At 37.4% G+C, this 26,894-nt stretch overlaps 1 protein-coding gene across 2 annotated transcripts in view; it reads left to right on the top strand.

The window, feature by feature from the left end:
- LOC128650283 (uncharacterized) overlaps positions 1-26,894 on the top strand; it is a 422,276-nt gene that overhangs the window by 177,519 nt on the left and 217,863 nt on the right. For both annotated transcript variants that reach the window (XM_053704109.1, XM_053704108.1), the window contains exons 8-10: positions 7,646-7,731; positions 7,821-7,955; positions 12,609-12,812. In XM_053704109.1, coding sequence (XP_053560084.1) covers positions 7,646-7,731; positions 7,821-7,955; positions 12,609-12,812 — 425 coding nt within the window. The remainder of the gene's footprint in view (positions 1-7,645; positions 7,732-7,820; positions 7,956-12,608; positions 12,813-26,894) is intronic.

Raw genomic sequence — 26,894 nt, 5'->3', positions numbered from 1 at the left:
AATTTATGCTTACCTGATAAATTTATTTCTCTTGTAGTGTAGTCAGTCCACGGCCCGCCCTGTCTTTAAGGCAGATCTAAATTTTAATTAAACTCCAGTCACCACTGCACCCTATGGTTTCTCCTTTCTCGTCTGCTTTGGTCGAATGACTGAATATGACATGTGAGGGGAGGAGCTATATAGCAGCTCTGCTTGGGTGATCCTCTTGCAGCTTCCTGTTAGGAAGAGATATATTCCATAAGTAATGGATGACCCGTGGACTGACTACACTACAAGAGAAATAAATTTATCAGGTAAGCATAAATTATGTTTTTACAGGCAACTTTGTATTTATTTTAACTAGGTGCAATAGTTATTAAATAGTTATTAACTATTTAATAACTTCCTAGTTAAAATAAGTACAAAAGTACCTGTAAAATAAACCCTAACCTAAGTTACAATTACACCTAACACTACACTATAATTAAACTAATAACCTAAACTACCTACAATTAATTACAATTAAATTAAATAAACTGAATTACAAAAAAAAACCAAACACTAAATTACAGAAAAAAAAGAATTACAAGAATTTTAAACTAATTACACCTAATCTAATCCCCCTAATAAAATAAAAAAAGCCCACCAAAATAATAAAATTCCCTACCCTATACTAAATTACAAATAGCCTTTAAAAGGGCCTTTTGCGGGGCATTGCCCCAAAGTAATCAGCTCTTTCACCTGTAAAAAAAATACAATACCCCCCGAAAATTAAAACCCACCACCCACACACCTAACCCTACTCTAAAACCCACCCAATCCCCCCTTAAAAAAACCTAACACTACCCCCCTGAAGATCTCTCTACCTTGAGCCGTCTTCACCCAGCTGGGCACAAGTGGACCTCCAGAGGGGCAGAAGAGGTCCTCCAGGCGGCAGAAGTCTTCATCCAGATGGCATCTTCTATCTTCATCCATCCGGAGCGGAGCGGGTCCATCTTCAATCCAGCCGATGCAGAGCCATCCTCCTCAAATGACGTCCTAACACTAAATGAAGGTTCCTTTAAATGACATCATCCAAGATGGCGTCCCTTGAATTATGATTGGCTGATAGGATTCTATCAGCCAATCGGAATTAAGATAGTAAAAATCCTATTGGCTGATCCAATCAGCCAACAGGATTGAGCTCACATTCTATTGGCTGATTGGAACAGCCAATAGAATGCAAGCTCAATCCTATTGGCTGATTCAATCGTCGTTTGAAGAGGATGGCCTCTTCTGCCCGGATCGAATGAAGACTTCTGCCCCTCTGGAGGTCCACTTGTGCCTGGCTGGGTGAAGACGGCTCAAGGTAGGGAGATCTTCAGGGGGGTAGTGTTAGGTTTTTTTAAGGGGGGATTGGGTGGGTGGGTGGTGGCTTTTAATGTTGGGGGTATTGTATTTTTTTTAAAGGTGAAAGAGCTGATTACTTTGGGGCAATGCCCTGCAAAAGGCCCTTTTAAGGGATATTTGTAATTTAGTATAAGGTAGGGAATTTTATTATTTTGGTGGGCTTTTTTATTTTATTAGGGGGATTAGAGTAGGTGTAATTAGTTTGAAAAAATTGTAATTTTTTTTATTTTCTGTAATTTAGTGTTTGTTGTTTTTCGTAATTTAGTTTTTTTAATTTAATTGTAGCTAATTGTAGTTAATTTATGTAATTAATTTAATGATAGTGTAGTGTTAGGTGTAATTGTAACTTAGGTTAGGATTTATTTTACAGGTATATTTGTATTTATTTTAACTAGGTAGTTATTAAATAGTTAATAACTATTTAATAACTATTGTACCTAGTTAAAATAAGTACAAAGTTGCCTGTGAAATAAATATAAACCCTAAGCTAGCTACAATGTAACTATTAGTTATATTGTAGCTAGCTTAGGGTTTATTTTATAGGTAAGTATTTAGTTTTAAATAGGATTAATTTATATAATTGTAGTAATTTTATTTAGATTATTTTAAATTATATTTAAGTTAGGGGGGGTTAGGGTTAGGTTTAGACTTAGGTTTAGGGGTTAATACCGTTAATATAATAGCGGCGACGTTGGGGGTGGCAGATTAGGGGTTAATAAATGTAGGTAGGTGTCGGCAATGTTAGGGACGGCAGATTAGGGGTTAATAAAATGTAACTAGTGTTTGCGAGGCAGAAGTGCGGCGGTTTAGGGGTTAATATATTTATTAAAGTGGCGGCGATGTCCGGTCGGCAGATTAGGGGTTAATATATTTATTAAAGTGTTTCCGATGTGGGGGGGGGGGGCGCTTAGTTAGGGGTTAATAGGTAGTTTATGGGTGTTAGTGTACTTTGTAGCACTTTAGTTAAGAGTTTTATGTTACGGCGTTAGCCCATAAAACTCTTAACTACTGACTTTTAAATGCGGTAGAAGTCTTCAAAGGAGAGGGTCTACCGCTCACTTCTTCCAAGACTCGTAATACCGGCGTTAGGCAAATCCCATTGAAAAGATAGGATACGCAATTGACGTAAGCGGATTTGCGGTAAGCTCGAGTCACGGAAGAAAAGTGAGCGGTACACCTGTACCTGCCAGACTCGTAATACCAGCGGGCGTTAAAAAGCAGCGTTGGGACCTCTCAATGCTGCTTTTTAAGGCTAACGCCAAACTCGTAATCTAGCCGTATTTAACTTAACGTAACAAATATGCTGCCGATTGCCGAAACAAAATTATCTAAAACGCCGCCCACATCGCCAACACTAAATAAAGCTATTAACCGCTAAACCGCCATACACCCACATCGCCAACACTAACTAAACCTATTAACCCCTAAACCGCCACCCCCCCACATCGCCGACACTAAATAAACCTATTAACCACTAAACCGCCGTACACCCACATCACTGACACTAACTAAAGCTATTAACCCCTAAACCACCATTCCTCGACATCGCCAACACTAACTAAACCTATTAACCCCTAAACCGCAGTTCCCAGACATCGCCGACACTAAATAAACCTTAACCTATTAACCCCTAAACCGCCATTCCCCGACATCGCCAACTCTAACACTATATCGCTATTAAACAAACACACAATCCAGTTCCCATGTCAATTTTTAAACTGCTGGTCTTGAGAAAGTTGTGCACACGCACATGCACATACCTTAGAGGTAGACATGTGCAACGCTAACAATTTTGAATTGTTTCGTTTTCATTTGTTAAATAAATAATTTTGTTTCGGCAAATTAGTTTAGTTAAGTTTTTAAAAAAAAATGTTTCGGCAAATTAGTTATGTTAAGTTAGATCGTTTTTTCGGATCCGTTCGTTATTTCGGATCCATTCTTTATTCATATTCATTATTATATTCTAAAGTTTAGAATAGAATAATGCATATGAATAAAGAATGGATCCGAAAAAACTATTTAAGTTAACGTAACCAATATGCTGCCGATTGCCGAAACAAAATTATCTAAAACCGCCGCCCACATCGCCAACACTAAAAAAAGCTATTAACCCCTAACCGCCATACCCCCACATCGCCAACACTAACTAAACCTATTAACCCCTAAACTGCCACCCCCCCACATCGCCGACACTAAATAAACCTATTAACCACTAAACCGCCATACACCTACATCACTGACACTAACTAAACCTATTAACTCCTAAACCGCCGTTCCTCGACATCGCCAACACTAACTAAACCTATTAACCCCTAAACCACAGTTCCCAGACATCGCCGACACTAACTAAACCTTAACCTATTAACCCCTAAACCGCCATTCCCCGACATCGCCAACACTAACACTATATCGCTATTAAACAAACACACAATCCAGTTCCCATGTCAATTTTTAAACTGCTGGTCTTGAGAAAGTTGTGCACATGCACATGCACATACCTTAGAGGTAGACATGTGCAACGCTAAAAATTTCGAATTCTTTCGTTTTCATTTGTTAAATAAATAATTTTGTTTCTGCAAATTAGTTTAGTTAAGTTTTTTAAAAAAAAAAATGTTTCGGCAAATTAGTTATGTTAAGTTAGATAGTTTTTTCGGATCCGTTCATTATTTCGGATCCATTCTTTATTCATATTCATTATTATATTCTAAAGTTTAGAATAGAATAATGCATATGAATAAAGAATGGATCCGAAAAAACTATTTAAGTTAACGTAACCAATATGCTGCCGATTGTCGAAACAAAATTATCTAAAACCGCCGCCCACATCGCCAACACTAAAAAAAACTATTAACCCCTAACCGCCATACCCCCACATCGCCGACACTAAATAAACCTATTAACCACTAAACCGCCGTACACCCACATCACTGACACTAACTAAACCTATTAACCCCTAAACCGCCATTCCGCGACATCGCCAACACTAACTAAACTTATTAACCCTTAAACCGCAGTTCCCAAACATCGCCAACACTAACTTAACCTATTAACCTGTAAATTGCAGTTCCCCGACATTGCCAACACTAACTAACCCTATTAACCCCTAAACCGCCATACACCCACATTGCCAGCACTAATTAAAACACTAAATAAACCTATTAACCTCTAAACCTCTGTACACCCACATCGCCAACCCTAACTAAACCTATTAACCCCTAAATATAACACCCCCTTACTTTACTTTAAAGGGCCATAATACCCAAATGTTTAAACACTTGAAAGTGATGCAGTATAGCTGTAAAAAGCTAACTAGAAAATATCACCTGAACATCTCTATGTAAAAAAGAAAGATATTTTACCTCAAATGTTCCTCAGTAGCCACCTCCCATTGTAAATGATTTCTAAGCAGCATTTTAGTGTGTCTGTCCTGGGACATTTTAGGGGATGAGCCTTGTGCACTTTCATATTATTTCCCTATTCAGCTTACTATGAAATCTCATGAGAGTTAAGTGAAATCTCATGAGATCACAGTAAAAGAGTTCATGACCTCAGCACTGCTGATGCTGATTGGCTGCTGTTCATTTCTTCATATTTTTATTTTTTTTTAACCTGCAGCTGGGAACAGCTGAGTATAACTTTTTACACAGAACTTACTCTGCAGAGCTGAGGAGATTGTGAGGTAAAATATCTTCCTTTTTTACATAGAGATGCTCAGGGGATATTTTCCTGTCAGCTTTTTACAGTTATGATGCATCAGTTTCAAGTGATTTAGCATATGAGTATTATGTCCCTTTAACATAATTAAAATAGACCTAAATTAAAGTTACAATTATTAACTAACTACCTATTTAAAAATAAATACAAACTTACCTGTGAAATAAAAATAAAACCTAAGCTAGCTGCAATATAACTATTTACTAACTGCCTAGTTAAAATAAATATAAACTTACCTGTGAAATAAAAATAAAACCTAAGCTTAAACTAATACAACCTAACATTACTAAAAATAATAAAACCTAAAATTACTAAAAAAAAAAAAAAAACTAACATTACAAAAAATATTAAAATTACAATTACAAAAAATAATAAACACTAAAATTACAAAAAATAAAAAAAATACTATTACAAAAAATAACAAACGAATTTATCCAAAACAATAACAATTATTCCTATTCTAATACCCCGTTTAAAAAAACACAAAAAAAAAAACACCCCTAATCTAAAATAAATTACCAAGGGCCCTTAAAAGGGCATTTGTATGGCATTGCCTTAAAGTTAACAGCTCTTTTGCAAAAAAATAAAAACAAACACCCCCAGTCAAAGAGTTGAATGCCCTTTCAAGAGCAATGCCCATACAAATGCCCTTTTCAGGGTAGATTGGGTAGATTAGGGTAGATTAGTTTTTTTTAGTTAGGATTTTTTTTTATTTTGCGAGTTTGGGGGGGGTTGTAATGTTAGGGGGTGTTTGCTTTAATTTTTTAGCAAAAGAGCTGTTAACTTTTAAGGCCTATTGGTAGTTTATTATAAATTAGTTGTTTTTTTTATTTTGGGGTGTTTTTTTTTAAACGGGTATTAGAATAAGAATAATTTTTATTGTTTTGGATAATTTCATTTGTTATTTTTTGTAATGGGATTTTTTTTATTTTTGGGGTGTTTTTTATTTTAGTTGAGGCATTTTTTTTTATTTTTAATGGGCCGAAAAAGAGCTGAATGCTCTTTTAAGGGCAATGTGCATACAAATGCCCTTTTTGGGGCAATGGGTAGATTAGGTTTATTTCTATTTTGTGGGTTTGGGGGGTGGGAGTTTGTAATGTTAGGGGGTGTTTGTTTTTGCAAAAGAGCTGTTAACTTTAAGGCAATGCCTTACAAAAGGCCCTTTTAAGAGCCCTTGGTAATTTATTATAGATTAGGGTTTTTTTATTTTAGGGTGATTTTAGGAATAGGAATCATTTTTATTGTTTTGGATACTTTCGTTTGTTATTTTTTGTAATAGTAGTTTTTTTGTTTGTTGTAATTTTAGTGTTTATTATTTTTTGTAATTGTAATTTAAATTTTTTAGTAATCTTAGGTTTTTTATTTTTAGTAATATTAGGTTTTATTAGTTTAAACAGGTTTTATTTTTATTTCACAGGAAAGTTTGTATTTATTTTTAAATAGGTAGTTAGTTAATAATTGTAACTTTAATTTAGGTCTATTTTAATTATGTTAAAGCTAGGGGGTGTTAGGTTTAGGGGTTAATATAGTTTCATTTAGGTTGTTGCGATGTGGAGGGTAGTAGTTTAGGGGTTAATAGGTTTAGTTAGTGTTGGAGATGTGGGTGTATGGAGGTTTAGGGGTTAATAAGTTTATGTAGTGTTTTAGTTAGTGTCGGCGATGTTGGGGAACTGCGGTTTAGGAGTTAATAGTTTTAGCTTGTGTCGGCGATGTCTAGGAACTGTGCTATAGGGGTTAATAGGTTTAGTTAGTTTCGGTGACATTTGGGAACTGTGGTTTGGAGATTAATAGGTTTAGTTTGTGTCGACGATGTTTGGAAACTGCGGTTTAGGGGTTGATAGGTTTAGTTAGTGTTGGTGATGTCGGAGAACTGCGGTTTAGGGGTTAATAGGTTTAGTTAGTGTCGGCGATGTCTGCGAACGGCGGTTTAGGGGTTAATAGATTTATTTAGTGATTTAGTTAGTGTCGGCGATGTCGGAGAACGGTGGTTTTGGGGTTAATAGCTTTATTTAGTGTTTTAGTTAGTGTCGGTGATGTCGGGGAACTGCAGTTTAGATTAGAACAATGAAAAATTCAGAATGAATTAAGAATAGATCCGAAAATTCGCAAACTGATTTATTAATTTTCTGATTTTTTCGGGATTTTAGTTATGGTGCCGATTCAGAAATTTGTATTCATTTGAATCTCCGAATCTGCCAAAATTAATTTGAAAACACGTCTACTTAAAGGTAATAGTGATCACCAGCCTGTTCCGCTTTACCAACTTCTATGTTATTTATGGGCTGTTTATTCACTAAAGCTCACTTATCTCTTCATTTGTAAGTGAAATGGAATAACTTTGGAAGAAGTGATGCTGGAGAGGCTGGTGATGCTGGAGAGAGTATAGGGATCTCTTATTTAATTTAACAAACTATAACAAAGTGAGCTGCTCTGTGCACTCTATTTGAAGTGGAAAAAACACAATATTCAGGGTAAAATTACTAGAAAGCAGACAAAATAAATGATGACATTACACTGCTCTCTATGAATTACTTAATACTTTTTTTGTTCTTTAAACTGATAGGTTCAAAAGAAGTAGAAATAGCACTGGAATGCTTAAAGACCAGGTATAATCTTCTAACTGGACAGGACATTTTTGAGGATAATCAGGTATTTTTCATTTATCAGAATATACAGTATCATAATATACCCCATATTGTGATAGACGGATGTGTTGTTAAGATCTATGTATTTATTAGTTTCAGCAATTGAAACAGAGGGTCAGTTCTCCTACAGACATTACCATTTCTGATGAAGTCCAGAAGTTTGCTGGAATAACTGAATTGTACTATGGACAAGGAAAAAGTTCAGCACACGACCGCCTGGCTTTACAGGTAAAAATTCTATAGATATTACGGTACTGAACCCATCATTTATTTTGTGTATTTGATTGTTTTATTTGCTGTTTTAATAAGACATAACTTTAAAAATCAAATGTAAAAATTGTATACTATTCAATATGGTACAACGAGAAAGTTTCATTATGCTACAGCAAAATCTTCTAAACCAGTGTTCATGAAGTTGGGCAACTTGGTGAAAATAGATAGAGGTTCCAATTTTATTTTGACTGTAAGGGTATATATATATATATATCACAATCAGAGCACTCCAAGCAATTCTTTGATTTAAATCTGATTTAAATCTCCTTTTTTATGCCATCCACACAAATATATATACAAATGAATTGGGTAGTACAAGGTTTCCCCAAACTAATAAAGTAAAAACCAGAAACACAATTTGACAAAAACATCAATCTAAAACACAATTATGTTATATCTATGTCTTCTGTAATGTAGTTCAGATATTAGACAAAGGCAAAACTTAATAACAGGATATGAAACAATATAGTCACAGTGGGTTAGATAATCCCTTTATTACCCATTCCCCAGTTTTGCATAACCAGCATGGTTATATTAATACACTTTTTACCTCTGTGATTAACTTGCATCTAAGCCAATGCAGACTGCCCCCCTTATCTCAGTTCTTTTGACAGATTTGCATTTTAGCCAATGACTCATAAATAACTCCATTGGAGTGTGCACAATAATATATATATTGCACACATGAACTTGCACTGTCAAGCTGTGAAAAACTGTCAGAATGCACTAAGATAAGAGGTGGTCTTCAAGGACTTAGAAATTATAAATATTCACAGTATAAAGTGAGATAGAATAACAACCATAATTAGATTGTTATTGGGAAAGACAGGGATTTCAGCACAACCTTTTTTAATATAAATGCTAAGCAAATGCAAAGCTCCGCATTTAGCAGTATGTGAGGTCCATTCTCATCATCCACAGACTTCCAGGGCATACAAACAGTGACTCATTTTCTTATACAAGACACATGTACCAAATAAACAAAGAAGCACCGATAGACGTTATGCTTGAAACAGTGCTGTCAAATTTTATTAGATATTTTGCAAAAGGTTCGCTGAAAATTTGGAAACTGTAAAAGGTGTGGACTGACAACACCTCCACTAGAGGGTGGTTACGTACTAGACGTAAAATTCGCCACCATAGTGATCCTTGAGGATCTATGCCAGTACACAAGGACGTGTTTAAAACCTAAGACAGGCAGCATAAATTTGTTAAACAGCTAAATCATACGTAATGGAGCTAATAAGTGGCTCTAAGTATTGTGCACAATACGTTATTTAGCAAATATTTTTATATAGTCATACCTTAATCTTATGACAGAGAACAGCATAGACTGTAGGGGATGAAAAAACAACTCCAGTATCAGCGGGCACCACCAATATAATAAGAGGTATCTGGTGTCATGAAAATTTATTCTGGATCTATGTTTAACAACCCCTGAGTACAGTCTAACTGTGTGCTTACAGCTTTGATTTAAACATACAGTTTCCTTGATACTGATATGTGACAAGACAAAGAAGGACTATGGGGGTGAGAAAAGCAACTCCAGTATTCAGCGGACACCACCAATTTAATAAAAGGTGTCAGGTGTCATGAATATGCAAGTATCCGGATCTATGTTTAACAGCCCCAAAGCGAGTCGTTTTGTCTTTACAGTTTATATTATGCAGATAGTATCATACATTGTCATACAATATATATCAAACATTATCAGTAATGAAGTGGTTGCACACAAGTTGTTGTTAAAGTAGTGTATAAAAAACGCCAACAGACAGTCTTAGATATATCCAGACAAACAGTGCCGTATTTTCAATATAGTGCATCAAACACCCTCAGAAATCCGGGTATGGTAACGGTCTGGTGTGTCAAAGTTGTAAAGTCAGCTTTTTATACAACCGTATTATTTCCTTTCAGCGAACAGACTTCTCAATTCCATTATTAAGCAAACTGGATCAGCATATGGACAGACTGCTGTGGCGTCCTCGCTGACTATACCAGTTCGGTGGTGAACCAAAAATGCTGATCCAGTTTGCTTAATAATGGAATTGAGAAGTCTGTTCGCTGAAAGGAAATAATACGTTTTTATAAAAAGCTGACTTTATAACTTTGACACACCAGACCGTTACCATACCCGGATTTCTGAGGGTGTTTGATGCACTATATTGAAAATACGGCACTGTTCGTCTGGATATATCTAAGACTGTCTGTTGGCGTTTTTTATACACTACTTTAACAACAACTTGTGTACAACCACTTCATTACTGATAATGTTTGATATATATTGTATGACAATGTATGATACTATCTGCATAATATAAACTGTAAAGACAAAACGACTCGCTTTGGGGCTGTTAAACATAGATCCGGATACTTGCATATTCATGACACCTGACACCTTTTATTATATTGGTGGTGTCTGCTGAATACTGGAGTTGCTTTTCTCACCCCCATAGTCCTTCTTTGTCTTGTCACATATCAGTATCAAGGAAACTGTATGTTTAAATCAAAGCTGTAAGCACACAGTTAGACTGTATTCAGAATTTTCATGACACCAGATACCTCTTATTATATTGGTGGTGCCCGCTGATACTGGAGTTGTTTTTTCATCCCCTACAGTCTATACTGTTCTCTGTCATAAGATTAAGTATGACTATATAAAAATATTTGCTAAATAACGTATTGTGCACAACACTTAGAGCCACTTATTAGCTCCATTACGTATGATTTAGCTGTTCAACAAATTTATGCTGCCTGTCTTAGGTTTTAAACACGTTCTTGTGTACTGGCATAGATCCTCAAGGATCACTATGGTGGCGAATTTTACGTCTAGTACGTAACCACCCTCTAGTGGAGGTGTTGTCAGTCCACACCTTTTACAGTTTCAAAATTTTCAGCGAACCTTTTGCAAAATATCTAATAAAATTTGACAGCACTGTTTCAAGCATAACGTCTATCGGTGCTTCTTTGTTTATTTGGTACATGTGTCTTGTATAATAAAATTAGTCACTGTTTGTATGCCTGCCCTGGAAGTCTGTGGATGATGAGAATGGATCTCACATACCGCTAAATGCGGAGCTTTGCATTTGCTTAGCATTTATATTAAAAAAGGTTGTGCTGAAATCCCTGTCTTTCCCAATAACAATCTAATTATGGTTGTTATTCTATCTCACTTTATACTGTGAATATATATTAAGTTTAAGGGTCTGCACACCGTTTTATTTCCTTCATATAAGGTTTTATACTCACCTGAGCATGTTCTTTAGCTCGAGTTAAAGTCCTTCAAGGTTTAACTAGTCTCCCTTTTCCTACCCATATTTAGAAATTATAAACCCTACCTAGGGTTACTTTTCAATAAAGAATACCAAGAGAACAATGCAAATATGATGATAAAAGTAAATTGGAAAGTTGTTTAAAATTGCATGCCTTTTCTGAATTTTGAAAGTTTAATTTTGACCAGACCGTTCCTTTAAACAATACATTAACAAACATAATTACACAATGCAAACAGATAAAATAAATAATAAAATAAAAAAATATTACAGAAAAATTGCAGACCCTAATAATTTATCAGCATAATTTTCTGCCCAAAGGGAGATTTGAGAAAAAAAATGTAATTGCCTCTCAAGTGAATGACAACATTGTAGTTCACAGTATGGGGCTAATTTATCTGGCAGACATGATCAGCTGCTTGTGCAATGCCGCCCCCTGCAGATTCGCGTGCTAGCAGGGGGTGTCAATCAACCTGTCCGCCGCTTCAGAGCTGGTGGACTAGTTAAGGAACAGCGGTCTTAAAGGGACAGTATACAATCATTTTCATATAACTGCATGTAATAGACACTACTATAAAGAACAAGATGCCCAGATACTGATATAAAAAACCATGATAAAACGGTTTAAAGACTTACTTAGAAACTCTCAGTTTAGCTATGTTTAAAAGTTAGCTGGAAAGCCCACTGCAAGTGGGAAATAAGACACTCCCCCTCCCCCTTCTTTTGCATATGAAAAGACCCTTTACACAAACAGGAGCAAGCTGGAGAAGGTAGCTGACGGTATTCTCATAAAACTTTGGGGCTTGGTTAGGAGTCTGAAAATCAGAGCAAAGTTATTTAAAAATAAGCAAAACTATACATTTAAAAAAAAAAATATCAAACTTTATGGGCTATATAAATAGATCATCTACAAAACATATATGCAAAGAAAAAATTAGTGTATAATGTCCCTTTAAGACCGCTGCTTCTTAACTTCTGTTTCCGGCGAGCCTGAGCCATTCAGCCCTTGTTTAATCGGCCCCCAAGCATTAAGTACATTTTGCACTCATCTCCAGTTACCAGCCCTTCCCTTTTTTGGGATGTTAATGCCCTTTTTAGTATCAGAGATGTGTACTTCGTGATACCTGTTTTCTGTCATTTAGTTTAACAGTTTTAAAGCACTTTTTTTGGATAGTGTTAGCCATTAAACCCAGTTTAGCTATACGCACTTTTCAATGTTTTCTAGGTCAGTGAAGTCACTTCCTATGATTTCATCATATATGTAAAATATATATTTCAAATCAACAAAAGGAATTCTTTTTATAAAGTTAACAATATTTTAAATACTAATATCTTTAAGGCGGTTTTAAGAGGATTAACAACACCCCAAGAGGAAGATGAAGACAAAGGAGTGGAATTTTATAAGAAAATTTCTGCTGTCAAGAAGATTGTGGTTTATTTGCCCAGCAAAATACTATATGGTGAAAAGGAAATTTTGGAAATGCCAGGAACTGATGATTCTGACCCAATGGCTATGGATTTTATTTATAATGCTCTAAAAGAGGTGAGCACACTATTATTTTCCTTGTTTGTATTAAGAACATCATTTTCCAATAGAATTTTTTTAAATGTGGGATCATGCACACAGTCGGCTAGATTACGAGTTTTGCGTTAGAGGCTATGCGGTACTAACAAGCAGTTTTCTCTCACCGCTCACTTACATACAGCGCTGGTATTACGAGTTTTCGGAAACCCATCGTTAAAAGACAAGAAGTGAGCGTTGAGCAAAATTTTGCTCCATATCTCACTTCAATACCAGCGCTGCTTAAGTCAGCGGTAAGCTGGTGTAACATGCTCATGCACGATTTTCCCATAGGAAGCAACGGGGAGAGCAAGCTGAAAACAAGTCTAACACTTGCAAAAAAGCAGCGTAAAACTCAGTAACGCAGCCCCATTGATTCCTATGGGGAAATAAAATGTATGTCTACACCTAACACCCTAACATGAACCCCGAGTCTAAACACCCCTAATCTTACACTTATTAACCCCTAATCTGCCGCCCCCACCTACATTATATTATTAACCCCTAATCTGCCACTCCGGACACCACCGCCACCTACATTATAGTTATGAACCCCTAATCTGCTGCCCCCAACATCGCCAACACCTACATTATATTTATTAACCCCTAATCTGCTGCCCCCAATGTCGCCGCAACCTACCTACATTTATTAACCCCTAATCTGCCACCCCCAAGGTCGCCGCCACTACATTAAAGTTATTAACCCCTAAACCTAAGTCTAACCCTAAACCTAACACCCACTAACTTAAATATAATTTAAATAAATCTAAATAAATATTTCTATCAATAACTAAATTATTCCTATTTAAAACGAAATACTTACCTATAAAATAAATCCTAAACTAGCTACAATATAACTAGTAGTTACATTGTAGCTATCTTAGGGTTTATTTTTATTTTACAGGCAAGTTTGTATTTATTTTAACTAGGTAGAATAGTTATTAAATAGTTATTAACTATTTAATAACTACCTAGCTAAAATCAATACAAAAGTACCTGTAAAATAAAACCTAACCTAAGTTACATTAACACCTAACACTACAATATAATTAAATACATTAACTAAATTAAATACAATTACCTAAATTAAATTAAATTAGCTAAAGTACAAAAAAACAAACACTAAATTACAGAAAATAATAAACAAATAACAGATATTTAAACTAATTACACCTAATCTAATAGCCCTATTAAAATAAAAAAGCCCCCCCAAAATAAAAAAAAAACCCTAGCCTAAACTAAACTACCAATAGCCCTTAAAAGGGCCTTTTGCGGGCCTTTTGCGGGGCATTGACCCAAAGTAATCAGCTCTTTTACCTGTAAAAAAAAATACAAACAACCCCCCAACAGTAAAACCCACCAGCCACACAACCAACCCCCCAAATAAAATACTATCTAAAAAAACCTAAGCTCCCCATTGCCCTGAAAAGGACATTTGGATGGGCATTGCCCTTAAAAGGGCAGTTAGCTCTTTTGCCGCCCAAACCCTAACCTACAAATAAAACCCACCCAATACACCCTTAAAAAAACCTAACACTAACCTCCCTAAAGATCGACTTACCAGGAGACGTCTTCATCCAAGCCGGGCCGAAGTCCTCAACGAAGCCGGGAGAAGTATTCATCCAAGCTGGGCGAAGTGGTCCTCCAGACGGGAAGAAGTCTTCATCCAGACAGCATCTTCTATCTTCATCCATCTGGCGCGGAGCGGGTCCATCTTCAAGACATTCGACGCGGAGCATCCTCTTCATCCGACGACTAAAGCTGAATGAAGGTACCTTTAAGTGACGTCATCCAAGATGAAGATTGAACTTCAATCCTATTGGCTGATTGCATCAGCCAATAGGATTTTTTCTACCTTAATTCCGATTGGCTGATAGAATTCTATCAGCCAATCGGAATCTAAGGGACGCCATCTTGGATGACGTCACTTAAAGGTACCTTTATTCGGCTTTAGTCGTCGGATGAAGAGGATGCTCCGCGTCAGATGTCTTGAAGAAGGACCCGCTCCGTGCCGGATGGATGAAGATAGAAGATGCCGTCTGGATGAAGACTTCTGCCCGTCTGGAGGACCACTTCGCCCGGCTTGGATGAAGACTTCTCCCGGGTTCGTTGAGGACTTTAAGGGCAATGCCCATCCAAATTCCCTTTTCAGGGCAATGGGGAGCTTAGGTTTTTTTAGATAGTATTTTATTTGGGGGGTTGGTTGTGTGGGTGGTGGGTTTTACTGTTGGGGGGGTATTGTATTTTTTTTTCCAGGTAAAAGAGCTGATTACTTTGGGGCAATGCCCCGCAAAAGGCCCTTTTAAGAGCTATTGGTAGTTTAGTTTAGGCTAGATGTTTTTTTTATTTTGGGGGGGCTTTTTTTTATTTTGATAGGGCTATTAGATTAGGTGTAATTAGTTTAAATATCTGTAATTTGTTTATTATTTTCTGTAATTTAGTGTTTTGTTTTTTTTGTACTTTAGCTAATTTAATTTAATTTAGGCAATTTGTATTTAATTTAGTTAATTTATTTAATTATAGTGTAGTGTTAGGTGTTATTGTAACTTAGGTTAGGTTTTATTTTACAGGTACTTTTGTATTGATTTTAGCTAGGTAGTTAATAAATAGTTAATAACTATTTAGTAACTATTCTACCTAGTTAAAATAAATACAAACTTGCCTGTAAAATAAAAATAAACCCTAAGCTAGCTACAATGTAACTATTAGTTATATTGTAGCTAGCTTAGGGTTTATTTTATAGGTAAGTATTTAGTTTTAAATAGGAATAATGTAGTTAATTATAGTAATTATATTTAGATTTATTTAAATTATATTTAAGTTAGGGGGTGTTTAGGGTTAGGGTTAGACTTAGATTTAGGGGTTAATATGTTTATTATAGTGGCGGCGACGTTGGGGGCGGCAGATTAGGGGTTAATAAGTGTAGGCAGGTTGCAGCGACATTGGGGGTGACAGATTAGGGGTTCATAAATATAATGTGGCGATGGTGTCCGGAGCGGCAGATTAGGGGTTAAAAATTTTATTTTAGTGTTTGTGATGCGGTAAGGCCTCAGTTTAGGGGTTAATAGGTAGTTTATGGGTGTTAGTGTACTTTTTAGCACTTTAGTTATGAGTTTTATGCTACGGCATTGTAGTGTAAAACTCATAACTACTGACTTAAATGCGGTAGGACTCTTGACAGGAGAGGGTGTACCGCTCACTTTTTGGCCTCCCAGGACAGACTTGTAATACCAGCGCTATGGAAGTCCCATAGAAAAAAGACTTTACGATGTTTACGTAAGTCGTTTTGCGGTAAGGCCAAAGAAGTGTGCGGTGACCCTAATCCTTCAAGATTCGTAATACCAGCGGGCGTAAAAAAGCAGCGTTAGGACCTCTTAACGCTGGTTTTTTACCCTAGCGCACAACTTGTAATCTAGCCGATTGTTTTTATAGTCACCATTGTCAGAAAGGATTTGCACAAGTCATGTGTAATAATGTTATCACCAATTTCTTGACACCAATTGATTGTCTTTGACTTAATACTGTTATTTTTGTAATTTTAGCATCATAATTTAATGCTGTAATACATTTAATATTTATTATGAGCTATTGTATTATCCAATTAATTACATATTGAGTGGAGGGCCTCCACTAAATAATAAGATTATGGGAACAATGACACATGACAAAATAAACTATATACAGTTTTATTCATTTTAAAAACTTTTTTTAAACTATATATTACATCACTAAAGGAAATAGTTTGATGTCCACGTGAGAAAGTGAGATACTAAAGGAAGAAACATCTTTCTTGCTCTCTTTTTACATCTAAGCTTTATATATATATATATATATATATATATATATGGTCTTACGTGATGCATACAATATTATAAGAAGAAAAGACACAATATAGCTAATCAAGTGTTAATGGCACTGAAATCAAGTGTGCTTGCCTTTTACCAAGTGACTGACAGTTCTGACCTGCTGTCCCTTTAAGTCTCCATACATCTGTTTTCAGTGGGAAAAGTGGTAACCAATGAGAATGTGAGGGAGCGTATTTAAGCTCCACAGGTGCTAGTCAGATTAAGTCTATGAGTAAGGCTAGATAGCCGAAACGCGTCAGACTGACGGATTTCCCACTGATCTTTTATGTTTTATAATGTGTGCCGTGGATTTTAACTGAATTTGAATAAAGGAATATATTTTTTAAAATATCTGGAATGCGGTTATCGTCTGATCTTTATATATATATATATATTAAGGCTGAGCAATATGGGGAAAAACAAAATCACATTTCTTTTAAAAAAAACGCGATTGTGATTTAATCGCGATTTTAAAAAAAATGACTATAACACCTTAATCTTTCAATAAAACGTTTATTTAACACTACATAATCTTACTGTACATGTTTCTCAATGTCAAATACACTCTTTAGCATAAAAATACAAACCACAAAATAGTTAAAATAAAATTAGTTAACTGTGCTGTGGTTACATAGTAGCAACGTTTATTGAACACTACAGAATCTTACTGTACATGTTTCTCAATGCCCTATACACTCTTTAGCATAAAATATAACACTTATAATTAGAGGAAAAATATAAAAATAAAAAAAAACTTGTGCACTGCACCACTGTGTACTACTACTGATGATTGATGATCTATATTCTGGGAATCTACACTTGACTCAACTAAATGATATATTAAATAAATATAAATAATAAATATATTACATTTATCATCTATCTATCTAGTAAGCAACTCTATATATCATTCACCCTCTATAATCTATCTACTAGATAGATGATAGAGAGATAGAGCAGTACGTAGTAGATATTATTTATATATATTTTGGTAACATCATGTTGAATATATTATATTTTACAATTTACTTCACAATACATCCTACAAGCAACCCTTAATGAACATTTATAAATAAAATATATTGTATTATTGTAATATGTAATCAAACTCAATGTTATGCGTCACAGTAGTTAAAAAAAAAATAAAAAAAAATCAGTAAGGCACTTTAAAGTTTTTTTACAATATTCACTTTATTGCTCACAACTTTGGGCTGTCCCACCGCCACACCACTGCGTGACCACCGCCACAACACTCCCAGATGACTCCCACACACTCTTCAATCTGTTCCAAAATGGCCGTTTCGCAGGCATTTCCAGGTCTGCCCATGGCCGCACACTGGTCCACCTCTCATCCCCCCCCCCCTCCGTCTCCATTTTCATGACGATCTGAAGATTTTATTTTTTTTTTCAAAAATTGCGTACTCTCGCGGTTTTAAAACCCTAGCGATTAATCGTGGTTTAAAACCGCATCCGCAATTAATTGTGCAGCCCTAATATATATATATATATATAATATATATATATATATATATATATATATATATATATATATAAAAAAAGGGAAAAAAAGTAAACCTTATCCAGCAACCCCATATTAAGCCTTAATAAAAAAGTTTATAAGAACTGCCAGAGTTTCAAGAACACACAATCACGGATGCTAGATATATAATACACTCATTTATTATAGTATTAAACAATGTGCAAGAAAAAGAAAAACATATCCACATAATTATTGGTCTAAGGTAAATAGCAAATGTGAATCATTCATTACCCAAGAGAAAAAAACAGGGATCCCCAATAATATAACTGGCCAGTAAGTCCACTGATTAATAATAGGACAGTTCCAAAATATAAATCCTTGGGTATGGACAACAGTTGTAAATACAAAAAGCCAAACAGGCTGGGTCCTCCTGGGGAATACCTTCACTCCCTATGTGGCAAGGTAAGATTTGTTCAAGCGGGCTAACACAAACACTGTAGGGGGCATAGAAATTACCACTCAACCCTGCGCTTCGTCCCAACCACTCACTCCAACAATAAAGTAAGCTGAAAATATGCCAATGGGACAAATAATACAGTTCAACAGGGGATTGACACTGATGCTTCTCACACAGTGGCCTCCTCCGTGTCAGACAGGTAGAGAACACACTGCGCTTCTCACTCAGCGTTCTAATTATTTCAAACCCAGGACCATTCTTTGGAAATCTACTTATACGAGCACAGGATGTTTACTGGCAATGCCGGAGATCGGTGAGCAGTGCATATGAATGACATGGGGTGATAATCCCTACAGTATCCAGAACACAGGTAACACTAATGAGACACTGAGTGAGAAGCGCAGTGTGTTCTCTAACCATCAGTGTCAAACCCCTGTTGAACTGTATTATTTGTCCCATTGGCATATGTTCAGCTTACTTTATTGTTGGAGTGAGTGTTTGGGACGAAGCGCAGGGTTGAGTGGTAATTTCTATGCCCCCTACAGTGTTTATGTGTTAGCTCGCTTGAACAAATCTTACCTTACTGCATAGGGAGCGAAGGTATTCACCAGGAGGACCCAGCCTGTTTGGCTTTTTGTATTTACAACTGTTGTCCATACCCAAGGATTTATATTTTGGAACTATCCTATTATTAATCAGTGGACTTACTGACCAGTTATATTATCGGGGATCCCTAAATATGCTATTTACCTTAGACCAATAATTACGTGGTTATGTTTTTCTTTTTCTTGCACATTGTTTAATACTATAATAAATTAGTGTATTATATATCTAGCATCTCCTTGTAAAGTGTACATAAAAATTAATGTTTTCGTAAAGGAATATGTTCTATTTATTTATTAATATTTCTCTATATATGTGATGATTGTTAGATTGGTATATCAATTTATACCGAGACATGTATATCTATTTATATGCGAATATCTCTTTTAAAATCCCTCTGAGAAATTGTTTAATGTGCATACGATTGGAATGTAAAATCTTTTCATTATTTCCTTAGTTAAACATATCTCTATACATATAAATCCATGTTTCTCAATGTATGTGTATGTATGTCAATGTAAAATCCTGCTTCTGCTTTTTTTTCTTTCTAATGAGACGGTGACTCCACGGATCATCATCAATTACTGTTGGAAAAATCCCTCCTGGCCAGCAGGAGGAGGCAAAGAGCACCACAGCAAAGCTGTTAAATATCACTCCCCTACCCACAATCCCCCAGTCATTCTCTTTGCCTGTTTAGGTGTCTGATGAGAAGTTTTCTTCAATCAAGATTTTATTATTTTTTTAGCAGAGTAATCTTACTCTGTTCTTTTCTGGGGTCTAGCCTAGTCCACATCAGTCTCTTCAGTAGGGCAGTGGTGGCTTTTGAGCACTTGAGAACTTGTGAGGTACAATCCTCACTGCATTTTCTCAAGAATCTGCCCTAACTAGAAGACCTGAGTAGGTTTACTCAGTTTTTCTCTCTTCACAGGTCCATGTGAAGTGCTGCACCCTCTCAAACCAGGTGAGCTGTCCTGCTGCCGGACAGCACTTTCAGGTAAGTGCCATTTTAATTTTCTTTTGCAAGGAGATTGCTGGCTCTTGTTACAGCTAAAAGCTGTCTTATTTAATATGGGACTTTATTAAACCTTCATGTTTGGGGTTTCTTTTAGGTAGTTTGGGCATTGAGACTGTGAGGTGATTTATGGTGGCTCAGCGTGTTATAGTAGTTTTTATACTTTTGTTCATGGAGATTACTGTTTTAAACAATTTTTTTCCGGCATTTAGAGCTTTGTAAAAACTCTGTATTTGAAAATGAGCTGCAGGACAGGTAAGCACCTCAGTAAAGCTACTGAGGTGTATAGGTAGCCTGAGGTCTACTTGGTTTGTTGCGCTAACACACATTTCTATTTAAAGACACAGTACACATTTATTTTTTTATTTTCAAATAAATAATTTTTACACTTTATCCTTATTTATTACATAAGATGGATCAAGAGGCTTTTAAAACCATTATCCCAGGCTAAGTTGCTGCTTGTCAATTATGTTTTGATGCTCAGGTGGAACCCCCAGTTCCTTTTTGTTCCTCATGCATTGAGAGAACTTTAAGTTATAGAGTTAAAATATTTGACCATGAGCCACCATTATCCCAGGCAAATTCTGTTCAGGTGTCTCCTGTTGCATATATGCCGCAGCTTTCTCCTCAAGCGTACCAACTTTTTCAGTCTCCACATACAGTGCCCTGTGTTTCCTCTTGCAATCCTGTAGGATTTTCTCTACAAGATATTGCTTCCCAGGTATCCTTTACGGTATCTGAGGCCTTGTCAGCTTTCCCCATGTTGCAGCAAAGGCGTAAAAGGAAATTTAAGGAAACAGTTAGTAAGGTTTCTGATCAAGTTCTGGCTATCCAGAGTGTCCCTTCCCATAAGCCTGAGGAAGAAGACATGTCGGTAGCATCTGAGGGGGAAATCTCAGACTCAGACAGTGTAATACCTTCTTCTGATGCTGAAGTGGTATCCTTCAGATTTAAGCCAGAACACCTTCGCTTATTACTTAAGGAGGTTTTGGCTACTTTGGATGACTCCAACACAACTATCGTAGTCAATCCTAAAAAAGTTTAGTATATTGAACAAATACTTTGATGTTCCCTCCGCGGTGGAGGTTTTTCCGGTTCCTGACTGTGCTATAGAGATTATTGCTTGAGAATGGGAAAGACCTGGTATTCCCTTTTCTCCATCTCCTTTTTTTAAGAAGATGTTTCCTATAGTCGATTATATTAAGGGGTCATGGCAGACGGGTACTAAGGTAGAAGGAGCGATCTCCACTTTGGCCAAGAGCACTACTATTCCCATAGAGGATAGTTGTTCTTTTAAAGATCCAATGGATAAAAAATTGGAGGCTTTACTAAAAAGACGTATGTCCACCAGGGTCTATAATGGTAACCTGCGGTGTGTATCGCCACTGTTACCAGCGCTGCGGCTTACTGGTTTGATGCATTGTCTGAATCTCTTCAGATGGATACCCCTCTTGATGAGATTCAGGACAGGATTAAGGCTCTCAAGTTAGCCAATTCCTTCATTACAAATGCTTCCTTACAGGTTATTAAACTGGGAGCCAAAATTTCTGGTTTTGCGGTCCTAGCCCGCAGGGCCTTGTGGTTGAAGTCCTGGTCTGCGGATGTTTAATCTAAATCTAAGCTTATGGCTATTCCTTACAAGGGTAAGACCTTGTTTGGACCTGGTTTGGTGGGAATTATCTCAGATATTACTGGAGGGAAGGGCTCTTTTCTTCCTCAAGATAAAAAGAATAAGCAGAAGGGACATCAGAGTAATTTTTGTTCCTTTTGTAACTTTTAAGGCAAGTCTTCCTCCCCTTCCTCCAAGCAAGATCAAGCCAAACCTACCTGGAAGCCCAACCAGTCCTGGAATAAGGGAAAGCAATCTAAAAAGCATTCAGCTGATTCCAAGTCAGCATGAAGGGTTGGACCCCAATCCGGGAGCGGATCTTGTAGGGGGCAGACTCTCTCTTTTTTCCCAGGCTTGGATAAGAGATGTACCGGATCCCTGGGCAGTGGACATTGTCTCCCAGGGATACAAAATAGACTTCAAATATTTTCCTCCCAGAGGCAGGTTTCTCCTCTCCAGATTATCTGTAGACCAGATAAAAAGAGAGGTGTTCTTACATTGTGTCAAGGACCTTACCACCCTGGGGGTAATAGTTCCAGTTCCCTTTCAGGAAAGGGGTCTGGGATTTTACTCAAATCTGTTTGTAGTTCCCAAAAACGAGGGAACTTTTCGACCAATCCTAGATTTAAAATGTTTAAACAAGTTTCTCATCCTACAAGATGGAAACTATATGCTCCATTCTTCCCTTGGTACAAGAGGGTCAGTTCATGACAACCATAGACCTAAAGGATGCATACCTTCATGTCCCCATTCACAGGGACCATCACAAATTTATGTAATTCGCATTTTTGGACAATAATTTCCAGTTTGTGGTCCTTCCATTCGGCCTTGCCACAGCTCCCAGAATTTTTTCAAAGGTTCTGTGGGCTCTTTTAGCTGTGCTTCGATCTTGGGGCATTGCAGTGGCACCTTATCTGGATGACATCCTGGTTCAGACGCCATCTTTTTCAACAAGCAGAATCTCATACAGAGATCTTGTTGTCTTTTCTTCTATCCCACGGATGGAAGGTGAATCAGGAAAAAGTTGTCTGGTTCCAGCTACAAGGGTCATGTTTTTGGGGACCATAATAGACTCCCTTTTAATGAAGAGTTTTCTGACGGAGGTCAGTAAAAGAAAGATTTTCGACTCTTGTCTTGCATTTCAGTCCTCTCCACGGCCAACAGTGGCTCAATATATGGAGGTAATCGATCTGATGGTGGCTTCAATGGACATCATTCCATTTGCTTTGTTCCATCTCAGACCTCTGCAGTTATGCAAGCTCAGAAAATGGAACGGGGACTATACGGACCTGTCTACACGTGTAGATCTAGATCAGGTGTCAATAGACTCTCTTCTGTGGTGGCTTTCTCAGGATCATCTCTCCCAGGGTACTTGCTTTCGCAGACCCTCCTGGGTGATTGTGACCATGGATGCCAGCCTTCTAGGTTGGGGAGCAGTATGGAGCTCGTTGAAGGCTCAGGGCTTATGGACCCAAGAGGAGTCAGTCCTGCCCATAAACATTTTGGAGCTGAGAGCAATCTTCAATGCTCTTCTGGCCTGGCCTCAGTTAGCCTTAGCCCGGTTTATCAGATTCCAGTCGGACAACATAACCTCGGTGGCCTACATCAACTACCAGGGGGGAACTCGGAGTTCCTTGGCCATAACAGAGGTGGTCCGAATTATTCAGTGGGCAGAGACCCACAACTACTGTCTTTCTGCGACTTTCTGCGACTTTCTGCGACTTTCTGCGATCCACTTCCCAGGAGTGGACAATTGGGAAGCGGATTTTCTGAGCAGACAGACTTTTCATCCCGGGGATTGAGAACTTCATTCGGATGTGTTTTCCAGCTTGACCCTCAAGTGGGGGCAGCCGGAGTTGGATCTCATGGCTTCTCGTCAAAATGCCAAACTTCCGAGATACGGCTCAAGGTCAAGAGATCCGCAGGCATTTCTGATTGATGCTCTGGCATAGTCTAGCATACCTGCTTACTCCATTCGCTCTCCTTCCAAGAGTCATTGCTCGAATTAAGCAGGAGAGGGCGTCTGTAATTCTCATAGCCCGGCGTGGCCTCACAGGATTTGGTATGCAGACCTAGTGGAAATGCTAGTGGAAATGTCATCCTTTCCACCTTGGAGACTGCCTCTGAGGAACGACCTTCTACTTCAGGGTCCCTTTCTTCATCCAAATCTCGTTTCTCTGAAGCTGACTGCTTGGAGATTGAACGCTTAGTTTTATCTAAGCGTGAATTTTTAGAGTCGGTCATTGAGACCTTGATTCAGGCTTGTAAGCCTGTGACTTGCAGGATTTACCTTAAGATCTGGCATAATTGCTTATATTCTCCAGGATGGTCTGGAGAAGGGTTTGTCGGCAAGTACTCTAAAGGGTCAGATTTCGGCATTGTCTATTTTGTTATATAAGCGCTTGGCGGATGTGCCAGACTTGCAATCGTTTTGTCAGGCCTTTGTTAGAATTTGGCCTGTGTTTAAACCTGTTACTCCTCCATGGAGTCTTAACCTTGTTCTTAAAGTTTTACAACTGGCTCCGTTTGAGCCTATGCATTCTTTAGTTTTGATTCTTGTTGCTATTACCTCTGCTCTGAGAGTTTCTGAACTCTCTGCTTTACAGTGTGATTCCTCTTATCTTATGTTTCACTCTGATAAGGTGGTTCTGCGTACTAAGTTTGGTTTCCTGCCCAAGGTTGTTTCGGTCAAGAATATTAATCAGGAAATCGTTGTACCGTCTTTGTGTCCTAATCCTTCTTCTCACTAAGAACGCTTGTTGCATAATCTGGATATTGTGCGAGTGCTAAAATTTTATTTGCAGGCAACTAAGGACTTTCGTCAGTCTTCTGCATTGTTTGTTTGCTTTTCTGGGAAATGCAAGGGTCAGAAAACTATGGATACTTCACTTTCCCTTTGGCAGAAGAGCGTTATTCGCTTGGCATATGAGACTGCTGTACAGCAACCTCCTGAGAAAATCACAGCTCATTCCACAAGGGTTGTTTCTTCTTCCTGGGCCTTCAAAAATGAAGCTTCTGTGGAACAGATTTGCAAGGCTGCAACTTGGTCATCTTTGCACACTTTTTCCAAATTCTATAAATTCGATACTTTTGCCTCGGCCGAGGCTTCTTTTGGGAGAAAGGTTCTTCAAGCAGTGGTGCCTTCTGTTTAGGTTCCTGTCTTGTCCCTCCCTTATCATCTGTGTCCTCTGACTTGGGTATTGGTTCCCAACAGTAATTGATGATGATCCGTGGACTCACTGTGTCATTAGAAAGGAAAACGAAATGTATGCTTACCTGATAAATTTCTTTCTTTCTTGACACAGTGAGTCCATGGTCCGCCCTGTATTCAGACAGTTTTTTTTATAAACCTCAGGCACCTCTGCACCTTGTGTTACTTCCTTTCTCTCCTTTCCCTTTGGTCGAATGACTGGGGGATTGTGGGTAGGGGAGTGATATTTAAAAGCTTTGCTGTGGTGCTCTTTGCCTCCTACTGCTGGCCAGTAGTGATATTCCCAACAGTAAGTGATGATGATCCGTGGACTCACTGTGTCAAGAAAGAAAAAAATTAATCAGGTAAGCATAAATTTCATTTTTTTCTAACACCTGAAATCTCGTATTTTCGATCCCTTATATCTTTTCTGTGAAATATTTTTTTTAAATAATTTTTATTAGACAGTGTTAATATGAGTGTAAGTATACAGTACTTTGTAATGTATTTTTGAAACTTTTTTGTTGCGCAAACCACTTAACTACAGCTCTTTAAGTGCGGAAAGGATTGTTGCGTAAAAGGCACATGCAATCACTATTTTTAAGACTTGTAATATCAGGGCAATGAACATTGCTTGTGAAAAGACCATATCGCGATGCGGGAAAGATATAACGCTTGACGCTTGACTTGTAATCTTGCCCTATAGATTCAAATTTGCACTTTATTACTTACTTAATAACACTTTGAGGCCGAATTATCAACGCTTCAACTGATAATACAATGGAATCCACTTGAATCTCGCGTCATTTCCGAAGCAAATTGAATCCGCCGTAATTATCAAAGAGTCAAGATCGTCAAATGTTGAAATGTGTGATGTAATATGCTTTCCCACGATCTCAATCCGACGCAGATCGATGCTTGCGTCATTACAGATGTAATTACTCCTGAATCTACTACCCTTTAGCTTGAGCTCATGACCCCTTGTTCTTGAATTTTCCATTTTATGTAAAATACCCACAGCCTCAGTTTTACTAAACCCTTTAATGTACTTGAAAGTTGCTATCATATCACCTCTTTCCCTTCTCTCCTCTAAGCTATACATATTTAGGTCATTGAGCCTATCCTGGTAAGTTTTATTTTTTAGACCATGTACCATTTTGGTAGCCCTCCTTTGCACAGATTCAAGTTTGTTAATATCCTTCTGAAGATATGGCCTCCAGAACTGCACACAATACTCAAGATGAGGCCTAACTAATGATCTATAAAGTGGCATAAGAACCTTACTATTTCTGCTGCAAATACCTCTACCAATACATCCAAGCATTCTGCTAGCCTTACTCGCTGCCTTACTACATTGTTTACTAAGTTTTAAATCATCTGAAATAATAATTCCCAAGTCCTCTTCCTCGTCTGTAACAGTCAGTAAAGTGTCATTGAGTCTGTAATTAACATTTGGATTTTTCTTCCCTAAATGCATTATTTTACACTTTGCTGTGTTAAACTTTAGATCCCAGTCGTTTGTCCAATCCTCCAATTGTTGTATATCACTTCTCATTTTGTCTACCCCCCCTGGAACATCCACTCTGTTGCAAATTTTTGTATCATCTGCAAAGAGACATACTTTCCCCTGTAGCCCTTTGCTGATATCGCAGATAAATATGTTAAACAAAACAGGCCCCAGAACTGACCCCTGAGGAACACCACTAGTAACAGCCCCCTCTGCTGAATGAACTCCATTTACTAAGACACTTTGTTTTCTGTCCTTAAGCCAGCATTCCACCCAGTTCACAATTTTTGAATCTAGACCAAGGAGATATAGTTTGTGAATAAGTTTATTGTGTGGGACGGTGTCAAATGCTTTGCTGAAA

Source organism: Bombina bombina, chromosome 2 (genome assembly GCF_027579735.1).
Source record: "Bombina bombina isolate aBomBom1 chromosome 2, aBomBom1.pri, whole genome shotgun sequence".
In the NCBI taxonomy this organism is placed as follows: Eukaryota; Metazoa; Chordata; class Amphibia; order Anura; family Bombinatoridae; genus Bombina; species Bombina bombina.
The sequence above is the reverse complement of the archived record's forward strand: the minus strand, read 5'-3'. Positions and strand labels throughout refer to the sequence as shown.